Consider the following 15,924-nt stretch of genomic DNA (forward strand, 5'->3'; position numbering starts at 1 on the left):
TTAGACGGTTACTGTAGCCGAGTGGACTAATGGTTAGACTTCTTCTATTTTTTAACAAGACGCGAGTTCGAATCCTACGAAGGCCTATTTTGTTTATCCTTTTTTGTTTTTAATTTTCAAAATCAATGCCAGATGATAGATGTTTTTGATTGTAGTACTGTAGTGCCTGTAAAGAAATACAAATGTATATATTTTATCAACAAAATAATGCAATACTCAAGAAATAAATTACAAGGTTTTTCCGGGGTTTCTTTGCCGTTTTTTTTATATAGATCTCAGAACTAAACAGTACATGGTAGGGGTTTCTTTGCCGTTTTTCTATATAGATCTCAGAACTAAACAGTACATGGTAGAATAGAAATAATCAACTTTAACCTGCGGCCTTCGTTATTAATTTAATTGCAAAATATCCTCGTCTTCGTTGTATATCCTGCAACAATACACGAATCATCGTTTATTATTTCTGAACTATCGTGGTAATGAGATCTCAGGATTCCGATGGATAAATTGACAATAGAATATTATAAAGAATGAAGTGTGGTAACGGAACGTATTAATTTTCGAAGATTTTAGTTATTGTCCAATTGCAATGACATTTAAATTTGGTATGTAGGTACATCATGGGCCACTGGTTACTCTTGTATAACCTCACTTAACAATAATCATATTTTACCGAAAAGGTCGCCATTTTCTAGCCTCTGATTGGTCCAAATCCTTTAGATATTGTTTGATTTCAATGAAATAGGGGTATTATGGGACAGCAAATTAAACTTAATGGGTTTCATTTTCTTGGCAACAATACAGTTTTACTTATTTTTTTAACGTCCTATAAAATGCCAGGATCATTTAAGGACGTGCTTGGTTTTCGTGGTGGAGGAAAGCTGGAGTACCCGGAGAAAAACCACCGACCTAGAGTCAGAACAAGGTATCTGCCCCATGTTTGTTTCGAACTCACAACCAAGAGGTGAAGGGCTAAAGTGTCGGGACACCTTAACCACTCGGCTACGGCGGCCCACAACAAAAGGTCTTATCTTATTGGTCGAAATGTAGATAGAGAGCGATTTTGATGAAAACTGCTGGAACAGAGTTATCGCTCCTCACTACACTTCATTCTTTCTGTGACATCCTTCAGGTGTCACCCCACTAGTAATCGATGTTCAGGTTTTTGTTAAATATGACAACTTGTCACGGATTTTTTCCTTGGTCTAACAAATTAACAAATACATTCATATAACAGTGTTGACGTATACGTATGATTGAAAATAAAAAGTAAAGAAAAAATAAAATATGACATTCAGAAATTTAAAATAAGTAAAATTGATGTACATTAATACACACTCCATTTAGATAAATAAATTGTAAGTCGATGTAACAAGTATAAGCAGGTTTATCGACATGGAAATATAAAAGTATTGGATAAACATAGTTTTTACTCCAGTGATAGTAGTGATATAAAAGTATATTTAGCGTAAGTAGAACATGATTATTCGAAGAGATATACCTTATAAAGAGGGTCACTGTTTAAATTAGTATAATTATATATTAGGCATTGCTACTTGGCTTAAAACCTGTAATGCAGTATCGCTCAGGGTAAACTTGATGAAAAATTGGTCAGCACATTTCGTTTAATTCTGATAAAAATATACAAGTGAATTAAAATAGAGCTGCAATAAACCTTCATTCTATCTAGAGCAATGTAAAATGTGCTTCAAATTCACAAAAAAAAAAAAATGTAAAATAAAATGAATGTGAATAAGATTAAATATCTATTAAAATATAGTAATAATAGAAACGTCCAACTGAGAGCAACAAATTACAAACACTGACAAAAAGTGATATGCCAAACATCAGTTAATAATTCTATAAAAATAGTATTGGCTTAAGGTTTTACGAGCTATATTTATGTTATAGTTATGTTCCTATGTATAACTAACAACATAATTACTTTCGTTAGGAGTGAGATGCATGATAATTAATGGATACAACAATCAGGTTATTTCTATGTGAATTTAGATTGGTTGTCGTCGCGTCCCAAAAATGTTTACATACGGAACGATTCAGATATTTACAGCATAAAATGTCCCAAGTATATAAAAATAGTTCCCTTGGATGATTCAGCCTTTTCACTTCATAGTTAAATCTTAATACAGCTGTAACATATCGCTGTTTACTACGGAAACACTTCCAGAGTATGATTCTTCGGTAAACTATTAAAGCGAAAGCAATACATTTAAGAGCTTTCCTTAAACTATGTTTAAAATACATGTTTTCCAGTACACGGCGATGGTATCCACGTACTCATTAATCAGTTCATATACACGTCAATGGTATCCAGGTATTCATTAATCAGTTCATGTATACGTCGGCGGTATCCAGGTACTCATTAATCAGTTCATGTACACGTCAGTGGTATCCAGGTACTCATTTATCAGTCAATGTACACATCCGTGGTATACAGGTACTCATTAATCAGTTCATGTACACGTCGGTGGTATCCAGGTACTCATTAATCAGTTCATGTACACGTCGGTGGTATCCAGATAGTCTTTGATCACGTTGTAGCAGTATTGGTACTGTTCCTGAATTTGAAATAATTTCATACTAATCGAAAATGCATAGGATACACACAGTGCGACCATTATAATTGCATAGGAAATGATGGGAAAGGGAAATTACTCTTCCAGACCAGCTAAACTAAGGCTGGAAATTGCAATATAAGAAAATATTCCGCGTCATCGAGTAAAGAACAAATGTTGATTATATGCCTCCATTGAGAAAACCACCAAGAAAGCAGAGGGGTAAATGCAATAGAAACATTGATAAATAGAGAATGGAGTCTCCCGGTAAGATAAGACTCTTATAATCAGTTTGACAGAAATATCAAACAGGAAGCCAATTCCAAATGCAATCAGGACCGCCATGAAAGTATTTTTCTTGGAATAGTGGAAATGTCAATATACGTACAAAATTGATCACAAATACTGGACGTCGCACAAGCAACTGACGTGAAATCTGAAAGATATCTACTTCTTCGTCACTCTTCATTTGGTCTCTTGCATTACTGATACAACAGAACAGCCCACTCTGGGAATAGCCATCACTGAAACATCAAAAGAGCATGAATGCTATTAGCACGGACTCAAAAGCTTAATGCCTTTCCTCCATATCCTTAACAATCGTCAATATCAAATAGTATTTAATAACATCTAACAAAAGTATATTATAGATAAATATGAAGGTAAACTACATACCGACACATGACTATTGTTGTCTTGGTATCGTCCGATTTGCGTCTGCTGTCAATAAGTTCCAGTAGGTGAAGCAACATGGACGAATCCTTGGGGACTGATGATTCTCTACCCCATCCAGTCATATGGAACACTTTAACCGTGGTATTGAAGCTATTTTCCTGAAAGAAGTCAATTCCATTTAGGAAAGATATCTTATTTGCATGCAATGAATAATGGATATAACGAAAGATTGCAGACTGCGATATCATATGTATGGGGATTTTCAACTTGGGAGGGGGAGGGGGGCACACAATGTTGTTAAAAAGCAAAAGTGTCTTTTCCGCAGGCTCTGCCTTTTCAGACTCCTTCATATCAGAAAAATAAACCTAGTCATTTATCAGTATTTAAGACAGCAGATGATAACCAGAATCTTAAAATCAGGTTTCAGCATCACACATCAAAACTTCAGACACTGCAAAACATCCATCTTACCGCGTTTTCTATTGCGATTTCTAGCAAATCGACATTTGCTATTGTTGAAGACTTCCCTTTGTGTTCCAACGTAAAATTCCCGATGGATGTATTTTCACCCTTGCCTGGAAGCCAGTCCTAAGATAAGTATAATGCATTTTATTCTGATATGGTCATATATCAATATGTGTCAGGCAATACTAGACTTCTTAATAATTATTTTACAGAGTTCATTTCCTTAAACAGATGCCGGACAATATTTGTTTTTATTTCATCACAACGAAAATGTTTTGGAGTATGACAAACCCATCTAAAAAAAACATGTGTTGCTCCACTGTGACGTCACGAACACATAATGTCACAGGCTGTAACGTCAATGTAATCAAGAAAAGTCTTTCGAAATAAAAATGTCGTAATGAAAGCTAATTTTGATGGTATTCAATAATTTGTTAGGTCTATGCATTCATGTGACAAATAGAATTTTAAGTTTACGTCAGTATAATGAATTAACCCCATATTATTGGTACTTTGTAAGATTTTATTCCTTTCCAGTTGTAATTTTTTAACGTTTTAAGTGAAATGGTTGTTAAGTCAATACCGTAATGTTAATGATAAACCACTGTCACCAACCTGCATTTGGAATGATTCTATGCTACTAATATGAACAGATGAAATTACAGTTTTTCAAATAAACTGCACCTCGAGCGCCTTCGTTACGCTGCATTTGTATCGAAATACACTTACTATGTCGTCCGGCTCGATGATGACAATTGTTTGACAGCTGTGGTCCATTACCATCGTCAACAGATCCACTACGGTGTCCTCCAGAGGAGTCTGTGTGACAATGTACCCAGTTTTGGATGTATAGGACTAGGTCAAATGAAAACGGAATAATTGTAAGTATGTAAATGAAAGGTTGATTACATGTGGGAAGCAATGTAGGAGCGATTCTAAGGTACGTGTACTGGTTTCATGGGGTAATACTGTCACAGACATTTAGTGAATTAATCATAGAAATAGACCCAAGATAAAGTCCTTCAGGACTTCAGTATTCAGGATGTAAACGCTAAGGTTGATTCTTTCACAACATCTCTAAATAATCTCAAAGCACACTTTTTTTTTTATTCGTATCAGCATGGAAATGTATCACTAATTCGCTTATCGTTGCGTAATGCATATCCTCCGTTATATCATTGAATGGTGGGAAAGGTGACCAAGTACAATATTTGATCTAAAATATCACCCGTAATCACTTTTTAACGAGCAAGTTCTTTGCCATTCCGATTAACTTACAGACATACATAACACACACATACTAATTAATCCATTTCAACAAGGTGAAACAAATGTCACATAATACGCATATTACTTACTGGCACTGACACGGCATTTATGTAGTCCGTTCTACAGTCAGCATATGATCGAAGGTACGCCCTGAACTTGTCAACTGAACAGAACCAGAGGAAAGCATTAATCACAATACTTCCTTTCCATTAACAATTTCTGATAATTCATATGAAAAGTAGTCGAAGTTCAATCATACATGGTAGTCTATGACTGGTTGAGTAATGTAGAGGATTTTTTTAAAATGCAATTCATAACTACAATTGTTTAATGTTCGATAAAATCGCAAAGATAAAGTATTATTTTAAATTTGCTGATTTAGGGTAAAACACCAAAACATTGAACTACCGTAAAATACTTTAATTTCATTGATGATTATGCACGGAAGGTGTCATTTGACGGGAGAACTTGGCGAGTTGGAATACGTTTGCCAAACGAATAAGCCAGACTAGACAAGGTTTATTACTTCATGTTAATAGAGTTTTTATTGGAAAGAGGTAATTTTGTTACCAGCAACGACTGATAAGGTCCTGTTCTTCATCTTGTTTGATGGCAGTAAAGCGGCTCTGTAGCTTGTCTCATCGTAAGCTGGTTTCATAGTTTGTGCCAGCTAAATGAAACGTTTGTTGCAAAATCATTTAGAGATATCTTGGTAAATATCTTTTTATGTAAACTGCAATGTATGTATTGATGTAGAGACCTTTTTATAATAATGTAGAAAAATCATTTTACTTTCTAAAAGTCTATATTTCAACAACAGGTTTATTATCAGAATTCTATTACAGAAGATGCCAATTGTATGAAGAGTAAATTTTCTCTTGAAATTGTATTGATATCAAACGGGAATAATCTATATAGAATTAGAGAGTACCAGGTATTCCTTCCTGAGCTTTGTTTGGTTCGTAGGACCGCCATTGGAGAGAGTAGTAAGTGTAATGTGGTACTTCATTCTTGGAATCAGGGTGTCTGGCATATCGAAGGCTTCTATAAGGAGCTGGTGTATAGCTATGTATTGTTCCTGGATAAATGAATGAATCGTTATTACTGGCATTTACAGTTTCATAATTTCTACACGAACTTCAATGTTATAGGTATTATCAAAAGATAATCTTAGGGCCAGATGTAGCGTGTGTGTGTTGAAATTGCACAACATATTTCTTTATTGTGTTAGTTTTTATGATTCTATCTTTGTCACATGCACGTGCAATGACAAATGTTTAAATAACTTATTTTCTTGCAATTTTTCGTAAGTATGCATTAGGTGTTCAGCAGAATCTATTATAAAATCTGCATGAATACTGGAGTGCATTTTCTACACCTGGGATGTAAAGATGAGAATAATAATTTCGTTTAGTAACATCGTTGTTTATTTTGATTATACGATTTCAACAGATGTAAGATCTTACAAGAAAAGGCATCAAAGACATTATTTATATATATGTTGAAGATCTTTTAATCGAAAAACAGGTGGGTTGTTCATGTCGATTCATATGTTACCCGAATACATGTGTTTAAAGTTTTCCAACTTTTCAAAAACAACCAATTACCTCGATCTTTAATTAAAGCAATGCCAACCGGGACTATTGAAAAAATAAGCTATATGTTTTTTTAATATCAAGTCAGTAACATTCTTGCATTCGTTCTGGTGTAGCTATTTGTTATCAATGGTCTAGTTGTCATTATCACGATTTTCGTGACCAATGTCGATTGCTGAGTAAACCAAATACACAAGATTTCGAGAGACATAATCTCATGATGTAGTCAACATACTTATTTCCATTGACGATTATGTTATGTCCAGTTGCTACTTCCTGAGCAAATATATTAGCTTTACATAGATATACGAATGGCTAGAAATATGAAAGAAAATATTTTGAAATGAGACATTTGCTTAAAGTATTCAAAATATTATCAAATTTTATTTAAACAATATAGAGTTCATCACTGTGAAACTTACAACAGTTTGAACCATATTGATCCTATCCTTCCGCATGGTTTTTATGTACTGCATTACGTCAATGTGTCCGGACTCCTTCCCATATTCCAGGAGAGCATCTAGGGCAATAAATGTTCCTGTTCTGCCTATGCCAGCACTGCCAAAGGGTTCAGTCATTAATTAATTAACTGAACAACGTCAGAACGAACATAAAACAGATGATGCGATATCAACAAAACTCAATGACATAATAACAATACAATAGCAAAGTGAATGAATAAATAAAACAAGAGGCCCATGGGCCTTAACGGTCACCTGAGATTTGAAATATTTCAGTTAATTAAATTGACCATTTTTGGCCCCGCCCATAAGCCCCTAGGGGTCAGTCAGGGCCAACATGTGCATATTATCAAACTTTCATCCCATGCTGAAAATGTTTACCAAGTTAGAATGAATTCCAATAGAAATCAAACATATTACAGTCAAAAATGTGATTTCCCGATATAAACTATAGTAAAGTTTACCCCCTCCCCAGGGGCAAACTTGAGACCCCAGGGTCATGAAATTCACAATTTTAGTAAAGCACTTTAAGATGCTTCCAACTACAAAAAGTATTTGATTCCAACTTAGTTCCGTCTTGAGAAGAAGATTTTTTAAATTTCAGTCAATTTGGCCCTTTTTAGCCCCGCCCATTAGCCACTGGGGGTCAGTCAGGGCCAACATGTGCATGCCATCAAACTGTCATCCCATGCTGACAATGTTTACCAAATAAGATTGAATTCCAATAGAAATAAAACAAATAAAAGTCAAAAATGTGATTTCCCTATATAAACTACAGTAAAGTTTACCCCCTCCCCAGGGGCAAACTTGAGACCCCAGGGTCATGAAATTCACAATTTTAGTAAAGCACCTTAAGACCCTTCCAACTATAAAGAGTATTTGATTTCACCTTATTTTGGTCTTGAGAAGATTTTTGAAATTTCAGTCAATTTGGCCCTTATTAGTCCTACCCATCAGCCCCTGGGTGTCAGTCAGGGCCAACATGTGCATGCCATCAAACTGTCATCCCATGCTGACAATGGCTACCAAATTAGAATGAATTCCAATACAAATCAAACAAATAAAAGTCAAAAATGTGATTTTCCTATATAAACTATAGTAAAATTTACCCCCTCCCCAGGGGTAAATGTGTGACCCCAGGGTCATGAAATTCACAATTTTAGTAAAGCGCCTTAAGACCCTTCCATCTATAAACAGTATTTGATTCTATCTTATTTCGGTCTGAAAAGAAGATTTTTTAAATTTCAGTCAATTTGACCCTTTTTAGCCCCGCTCATTAGCCCCTAGGGGTCAGTCAGGGCCAACATATGCATACCCTCAAACTGCCATCCCAAGTTGATAATGTTAACCAAATTAGAATGAATTCCAATAGAAATCAAACAAATAAAAGTCAAAAGTGTGATTTTCCAATATAAACTATAGTAAAGTTTACCCCCTCCCCAAGGGGCAAACTTGAGACTCCAGGGTCATGAAATTCACAATTTTAGTAAAGCACCTTAAGACCCTTCCAACTATAAAGAGTATTTGATTTCACCTTATTTTGGTCTTGAGAAGAAGACTTTTGAAATTTCAGTCAATTTGGCCCTTTTTAGTCCTACCCATCAGCCCCTGGGTGTCAGTCAGGGCCAACATGTGCATGCCATCAAACTGTCATCCCATGCTGACAATGGCTACCAAATTAGAATGAATTCCAATACAAATCAAACAAATAAAAGTCAAAAATGTGATTTCCCTATATAAACTATAGTAAAATTTACCCCCTCCCCAGGGGCAAACGTGAGACCCCTGGGTCATGAAATTTACAATTTTGGTAAAGCACCTTAAGACCCTTCCATCTACGAAGAGTGTTTGATTCCACCATATCTGAGAGTAGAGAAGAAGATTTTTGAAGTTTTAGTCAATTTGACCCTTTTTAGCCCCGCCCCTCAGGCCCCTGGGGGTTGGGGACCATATAATTTACAATTTTGGTTGACCTTTAGACATAGAAGCTTCCTGCCAAATTACATGGAATTTGGTTTAGGGGTTTTGGAGAAGAAGTCGAAAATGCAAATTGTTTACGGACGGACGACGGACGACGCACGACGGACGACGCACGACGACGGACAAAAGGGGATTAGAATAGGTCACTTGAGACTTTGTCTCAGGTGACCTAAAAAAAACATAGGAAAACGTCAAAATCCCCTTTAAAACGACGAGCATAATGAAATCCTTGTGAAGTATGAACGGGTATAATTGGTAAACCTCTTTTCTTTATACCTGCAATGAACAACCATTTTCCCTTTCAAGACAGTCTCGTAGTTGGAAGACAACAAGTTCGTTTGGGTCTGGAGTCCCGTGGTCGGGCCACGTGATATAGTGGAACTGATGTATCTGACGTACTGACTTCGTCTGAATGAGTAAATTGGATATTCAGAATTATTGATATCATTTATAGTCATACATGTATGAACATATTTAGTTTGGCTGTTCTAACTATTGCTATTCCTGTTTTATTTATACCTTCTTTTCTGTAACTGTAAGGTCCCGGATGACGTAGAAGGCATACGACCTTTCTCTGTCCATAGTGATGCTGAAATTTGCCGTTGTCAAAGGTTCTCCCTCGTCTGGCCAATACTTGTCGCACTTCGGCTTAAATTTGGAAAAAAAATAACCAGACCGTCATCAATATCCTTATATTTTGAGGATATCTCTGTCATTTTCGAATTTGATTCCTACCCACAAAAATTACCTTCTATAATAGAAGGCTTACTAGATCAATAGTGAGTACGTGAAATTCGGTTATTGATACTAGTGACGCGAGGGTGACAATAAACGAATGAAGATTTCCGAAATAAAGTGATCAAAAATATTTCCTAGTTATCAAAGCATTAGTAATGCGCTGTCGTTTAAGAAAAAAAAGAAGATAATCGGGGACCTATATTTGAATTTAATCGTTATACATCAAATTATGTTTGAAAATGTTACAAAATGTCCATACCCTTCCGCCTTCTATAAGATTTGTCAACATGACAATTTTGCCGGTCTGCAGCTGCCATATCATCCGCCAGAAATCATTAACAGTACCGGGCCTCGGTCCTAAAAAATAAATTGAAATGTTAATAGATGTTTGCATAGGGGTAAAGAGTATGTCTTTCTTGTTTCTCCAGTGTTTTAGTTTAATGGTTTCCATTTTAAAAAGTTGTATAAGAGAAAATCACCTGTGATGTTTTAAAACATGGAATAAGAAGACTATTCCCGTGATGTTTTTCTGAACGAAATATTAAATTATCGGCGACTTTATTGGTATATAAACTAAACACTCTATTTTTAAAGGTTATTAAAATAATGCATTAGCTTGTGTTGATTTAATGGGTAATTACGTATCCTGTATATATAATGAACCACATTATTTACCTTGTGTTGCTACGTATTTCGCAGTTTTTGTAACACTCTGTAAAGTATGATAAACATATTGTAATATTATATAGAATTATAATCACATATAATCACAGCATATGATATTTTTTATCAGTTAAAACTCAGATACTTATCGTAGTTTCACAGATTATCTATGATGTATATAGTTTTGACATTTAACATTTTTGTTTAGATAAGGAAACCTTTTCAATACGACATCGAGGGTTTATTGACAAACTCCTTTAGTAGGAGGCTGATATGGCAGTGTTTTCCCTCCGGTTTTGATATTAAGTATAACCCATATGGTAAAGTGCGAACTCCCTTTTCGTCTCTCCCAGATGGAAACAGAAACAGATGATTGACAAGCAATGTTTAGTCAATATTAGGTATCGAGCTTTGGTTCTATAACTCTTCATTAACTATTCTAAATTATACTAACGTCGATGTAGTTGGCATTGATGTAATCGGAGTGTTGATCTTTTCCAATGGTATCAAGGATCACACGGGAATGGTCATCTGTAAACCAGGAACAACGGCGCCACCGTATGACAGATATACAATATACAATAACATAACATAGAAAGAAATGTAGAAAGGATGGTGACGTTGGAATAAAATATTGTAATTCTAGATTTTCAAATTTGACCACTGATGACTCATTACAAGAGATTGGTACATCTTAATATTTTGACATTATAGTGTACGTATCAGTCAATATACATTTTTTAAAGGATTTATGCGATATCTAATTAGGAACTTATGCAAATAAAAACTAGACCAAATTTATCATATTTCTAAACATGTTTTCAATTAAAATAATTCGTTACTTTTGACAAATCAATTTCACCCATAAAAACAAAAAACGTGATATATGTAACAATTAAGTTTTAATTCTTCCTTAAAATCTTGACAGATAGAGACTACTGATATATTGACAATATTGAAAAGTTGGTAAATATGTTATATCGATGTGTTACATTTACACAAACAATGTACTTGGTAGACGTGTCGTAACGTTTCAAGACCAACTGACTTTTTTCAAGCTATGACTGTGTGAGCTATTTGTATCCGTCCAGTGATGTCTATTTTCATATCATTCGACCATGGACAGTTCCTCTATCGACAGAGCGCGTAGGTTCAACCCAGTCATAGCTGAACAAAGAGGCCAATCGGCATTGAATCGTTTCAAGATAATAAACAAATTGTTTGTGAAGAAAGTAACATTTGATATACGACTTGTAATTATTTTTTTCTGGTAAATAGTTGAACAAAGACATACTTACAGGGAAACGTGGTTTTAAATCTGTTCTTTGCTTTGTTTTGTTGTAACATTCCAACTTTATGTTCGTGTAAATCTCCAGACGGTATAGACTATAACAGAAAAAGAAAAGTACATGTGTAAACTCTTTTTTGAAGAAAGACAACATCATTCAAAATACAAAAAAAAGATAATAACGTATAGCCTTAACCTGTTCAAATTGAATTTCTTCTTCAATTATGGATATATATATATGTCGCCTTTATAAGAATGCTTCAAAGCATCGTGTGTAAATGAAAAAAGGTTAAAAATGAGGCAATGTTTATAAAGCTGATCAAATTAACTTCAGTAAATTCAAAAAAATCATATTTGTGTCGCCTTCGTAGCACCATCTATATCATACAGTCTGCAATGTCTATATCATATCTCATTTCAATTGAGCTTTCTCAATGATTAAGTCGATCCTTTTTTGTAACATATCTATAGTTCTGTTTTCTATTGCTGACTTCATTGTCTCGTCGTTGGAATACAGAATACATGTCAGCATGATTTTTCCTGCTTTCTTTCTTTTTGATTACACAATTCATACCTTGTATTCGTTCTCGAAAGCCTTCGCCTTATTTTGCAGTTTTGTCTTGACAAGAGATTTGAGGGTGGAGACAGGAAACCCAACAGGACCGGAATTATAGCAGACTCTATCACCAACGCCGGATTGTCTGGCCACCTGCTCAGTGTTTACATACACATTGGCGGAGGTCTCGGGTAGCCCGTCTGGATCTGTAACGTACACCACACATATATATAAGTCTCGGTAATTTATACAGGTATAAGATTCAACATCTCGCCGAGAGTAATTGGTTTGGTTTGGTTTATTTTGTGTAACGCCCTATTAACAGCTAAGGTCCGCCAAGAGTAATAATGATTGATTGAAACCAATGACAGGATGTTGCACAATTTGTGCAATAACATAGGTTATGTACTTGACACTATTACAATTCTGAAAATGTTTGAGTTTTTCCTTTTATCTTTTATGTTTAACCTGCATTCAAATTCAATTGCATCCCATATTTGTTACTTAAGTTATTATACTATGATTATTTTAGGACCCTGTTATGATATCAGTTGATTATTTGCTGGTGTTAATTAAATATATTTGTATACCGTAGCTTTAATTTGATGCATTTTAAGGACAAACAATACCTACACGGCGATGAAGCATCTTTAACATAATTCGACAGAAACAAAAACCACAGAAAAAAAATTAACCTTAAGTATTACTGTGATACGGCGCTGTCAATCACTGCAATATCAAAATATTTATCTTTAGTGGTGTCGATTTTGCACATTGACATTGCGCATTGGTATTAGTCACGGATATTTCTGGCCATGAATTGGTGAGGTAAATCATAGATCCAAGGTTCAGATATCAAATGTCTCCCATTATTTTCATTGTTTCTGTGTTATGTATATCTTAAGATGAAACAAGCATCACCTGGTGTATTACTATAGATGTTTTTCACTGCCGCCTCAGATTTGACAGACAGGTGTTTTGTTTCTGGTGGTTCGCTGTATACGTTATTCTCGTGCACATAGGAACGACCGATATCAGTAAAGGATTCCTGTTTACTGGCACTCAAGCGGCGTCTGTGGAAAAATGGCACGAATACATCGAATGTCACAAATGTAAATCTTATGTATATTTAATTTAAAGGGGGGGGGGGGGGGGGGGGGGGGTCATTGGATGGTTGGAATTACACACACGAGGTTGATAGTTTCTGCTTTACGGACGTGTCACGTTCGCAAAATAAAAACCGTTATAGAGAGTATCTACATTGTAAGAACTGTCATATATTATGAATAATGTGTAAATCCTTGATATAAACGGGTAATATCTCAATAAAAAAACTGTAATACATCACCTTCTGAAGAGGATGACAATAACAATAGCGATGACAGCGACAACAATCACCCCTACAATACCTCCTACTATTGGCCCGGCGTCAGCTGTTGGTGGTGGACTTTCGGATGTTTGGGCTTGTTCTGTTACCGAGCAAAAAAACAAAAAAGACATTTCTAACAGAGGAATTTCTAAGATAATTATTGTTCAATAAACATATTTATTCAACCTAAATCCTGTTCATCTACCTGCATATTTGGCCTGTTCAGCACACAAGAAGTATTTGTGACTAATATCATCTTACATTGATCTATACAGCGATATTTTAACCTCAGTGTAAAAGTTTGGCTGGTCAGCATGGGCTTTGCCGGGACAAACTCTTTAATGATGGTTTTTATATCCCTTTCAATGGAGCAGACCAGTGTTTAAACATTTTCCTCACCTACTTAACAGTAACAAAATGAACGTTGATGTGATCATCAATGTCCAATGAAATATGCATTAAGCGACATAATTTTGTTACATAAATAACGCTATCCTATTGTTAATAGCGGAAAAGGGAGTGTTCGTTTTCTTTCCCTATCCCGTTTAAGATAGAGTTATCTCATCCAAAAAAATACGGGAGTGCCCCGAGACAAAAAAGTCCGTCTGTCTCATAGCATCGTCTTTGACGAGGTGTGCTCTTGTTATCTAATATTCAATTTCACAGCGATTCTTGAATTTATGAACAGATATAAAATAATTAATACTTGCATGCTCTTCATTTTAAAACATATGCAAATACAACACCATCATCATTATGGTTTTAAAAAATCACGTATCCTTTTAAGATATATAATTATCCCAAACACTGCTATAAATAAACTTACCCGTGCATTCTCCGTTCTGCTGATCACACTCAGCACAACTGGTATTGCACGTCATGGAACAGTTTGTACCGTAAAATCCTCTAGTACAGCCTAATAATTAAATGTTTGACTTAATAATAATGCAACAGAATGATACAGATAAATAAATATGTCTTATACACATTACGTGAAAATGTGACATCATTATCAGAAACATAAATTTGTACTTCCTAATAACAATTGTTTGTTTCTCAAACGTTTGGGATGCCAAACTCTAAAAGTATCGATGAAACGAATACTAAATTAATCATATGCAGTATTAAATATAACATAAACATGAATATATGAATTAAGTAAAGAACAATCCTTATCGATTTCCTGGCCATAAGTTAAACAATATCAGTGTTCCTGTTAGGACTAGGGACCTTCAGGAAAAGGCAATCAGGTTTAATTGGAAATTACATGCTAAATGTGTAAGTGTACGAGGGCTGATTGATAAATTGTGAGGTCTCATATTGAAGGATTCAAATTTTGCTGGACATATTGTACTATTTCTCAACATAATCCTCTTAAGTATCTTTACACGTTTGTCGGACATGTTTAGCGGACTCAATTCCACTTTTTCAGAACGCCTTTTCTTGGCAGTTCAGAAAGTCAGTCACTGCATTTTAGGGTTAGGGTTAGTGTGCCTAAAAAAATCTGTTTTCAGTTTTAAATTTACAATGTAGATGAAAGTTTGATGGAGAGAGATCAGGTGAATAAGGTGGAAGCCACAACCATGAATGCCAGCCATGGCAATGACAGACTCTTTCACTCAAATCCTAACTGTAACCGATTTTGTCCATTTTGCAAAAGCCGTTCGTCTTGCTTACTTTAGATTGCTACCTCGTCGATATAAACTAATCAAATGAGACCAGTCCTTAGGTACACGGCCCTATATAGTCAGAGAATAATAAGACTCAAAATAGAACATACTTGAATACCTCTTTCAATACGGGGCTCACAACTTATCTGGTTTGGTTTGGTTTATTTTGTTTAACGTCCTATTAACAGCTAAGGTCATTTAAGGACGGCCTCCCGTGCGTGCGACATGTATGCTTGTGATGAGTGCGTGCGTGTGTTTTGGGAGGCTGCGGTATGTTTTTTATAAGTCTCCTTGTGATAGGCCGGATCTTTTGCCGATTTAGAGTGCTACCTCACTGAAGCATACTGCCGGAGACACCCATCAGCACACCCCATCCGGTCACATTATACTGACAACGGGCGAACCAGTCGTCCCACTCCTAATTTGCTGAGCGCTAAGCAGGAGTAGCAACTACCATTTTTAAAGACTTTGGTATGTCTCGGCCAGGGGACAGAACCCAAAGGGGCGAACGCTCAACTAAAGGTCAAAAGTGAGGCATTGTCAAGGGAGACATTAGGAAGAAGAAAGTTGTTAAGAAGAGAAAAGATAAGATCCCAAGTTTAGTCGCCTCTTACGATCA

The 15,924-nt window shown here is 35.5% G+C and overlaps 2 protein-coding genes across 2 annotated transcripts; both read right to left on the reverse strand.

Moving 5' to 3' along the window:
• Positions 1 to 1,286: 1,286 nt before the first annotated feature.
• Positions 1,287 to 9,335, reverse strand: LOC117318807 (receptor-type tyrosine-protein phosphatase alpha-like). The gene is made up of 10 exons (XM_033873763.1): positions 9,298 to 9,335; positions 7,003 to 7,138; positions 5,917 to 6,063; positions 5,556 to 5,655; positions 5,075 to 5,148; positions 4,446 to 4,571; positions 3,723 to 3,839; positions 3,252 to 3,409; positions 2,965 to 3,100; positions 1,287 to 2,579 (listed from the first exon to the last, which is right to left on the reverse strand). Exons 1-10 carry the CDS (start codon positions 9,312 to 9,314, stop codon positions 2,511 to 2,513), a joined length of 1,080 nt encoding a protein of 359 aa, XP_033729654.1. The 5' UTR covers positions 9,315 to 9,335; the 3' UTR covers positions 1,287 to 2,510.
• A 199-nt stretch (positions 9,336 to 9,534) lies between these two features.
• LOC117318801 (receptor-type tyrosine-protein phosphatase epsilon-like) lies at positions 9,535 to 12,914 on the reverse strand. Its single transcript, XM_033873756.1, has 7 exons — positions 12,896 to 12,914; positions 12,285 to 12,472; positions 11,721 to 11,808; positions 10,877 to 10,953; positions 10,435 to 10,471; positions 10,019 to 10,116; positions 9,535 to 9,669 (listed from the first exon to the last, which is right to left on the reverse strand). The coding sequence occupies exons 1-7, from the start codon at positions 12,912 to 12,914 to the stop codon at positions 9,535 to 9,537; spliced, it is 642 nt and encodes a 213-aa protein (XP_033729647.1).
• Between the last annotated feature and the right edge of the window lie 3,010 nt (positions 12,915 to 15,924).

Source organism: Pecten maximus, unplaced genomic scaffold (assembly GCF_902652985.1).
Source record: "Pecten maximus unplaced genomic scaffold, xPecMax1.1, whole genome shotgun sequence".
Lineage (NCBI taxonomy): Eukaryota > Metazoa > Mollusca > Bivalvia > Pectinida > Pectinidae > Pecten > Pecten maximus.

Coding starts and splice junctions, on each gene's coding strand:
- LOC117318801 (XM_033873756.1), bottom strand. Junction 11,809..12,284: donor CTTTCGAGAACGAATACAAG/GTATGAATTGTG, acceptor TTTCTGTTATAG/TCTATACCGTCTGGAGATTT. Junction 10,472..10,876: donor TCAATGCCAACTACATCGAC/GTTAGTATAATT, acceptor CATACTTTACAG/AGTGTTACAAAAACTGCGAA.
- LOC117318807 (XM_033873763.1), bottom strand. Junction 4,572..5,074: donor TAAATGCCGTGTCAGTGCCA/GTAAGTAATATG, acceptor CATTTGACCTAG/TCCTATACATCCAAAACTGG. Junction 3,410..3,722: donor AAATCGCAATAGAAAACGCG/GTAAGATGGATG, acceptor GACTTCTTTCAG/GAAAATAGCTTCAATACCAC.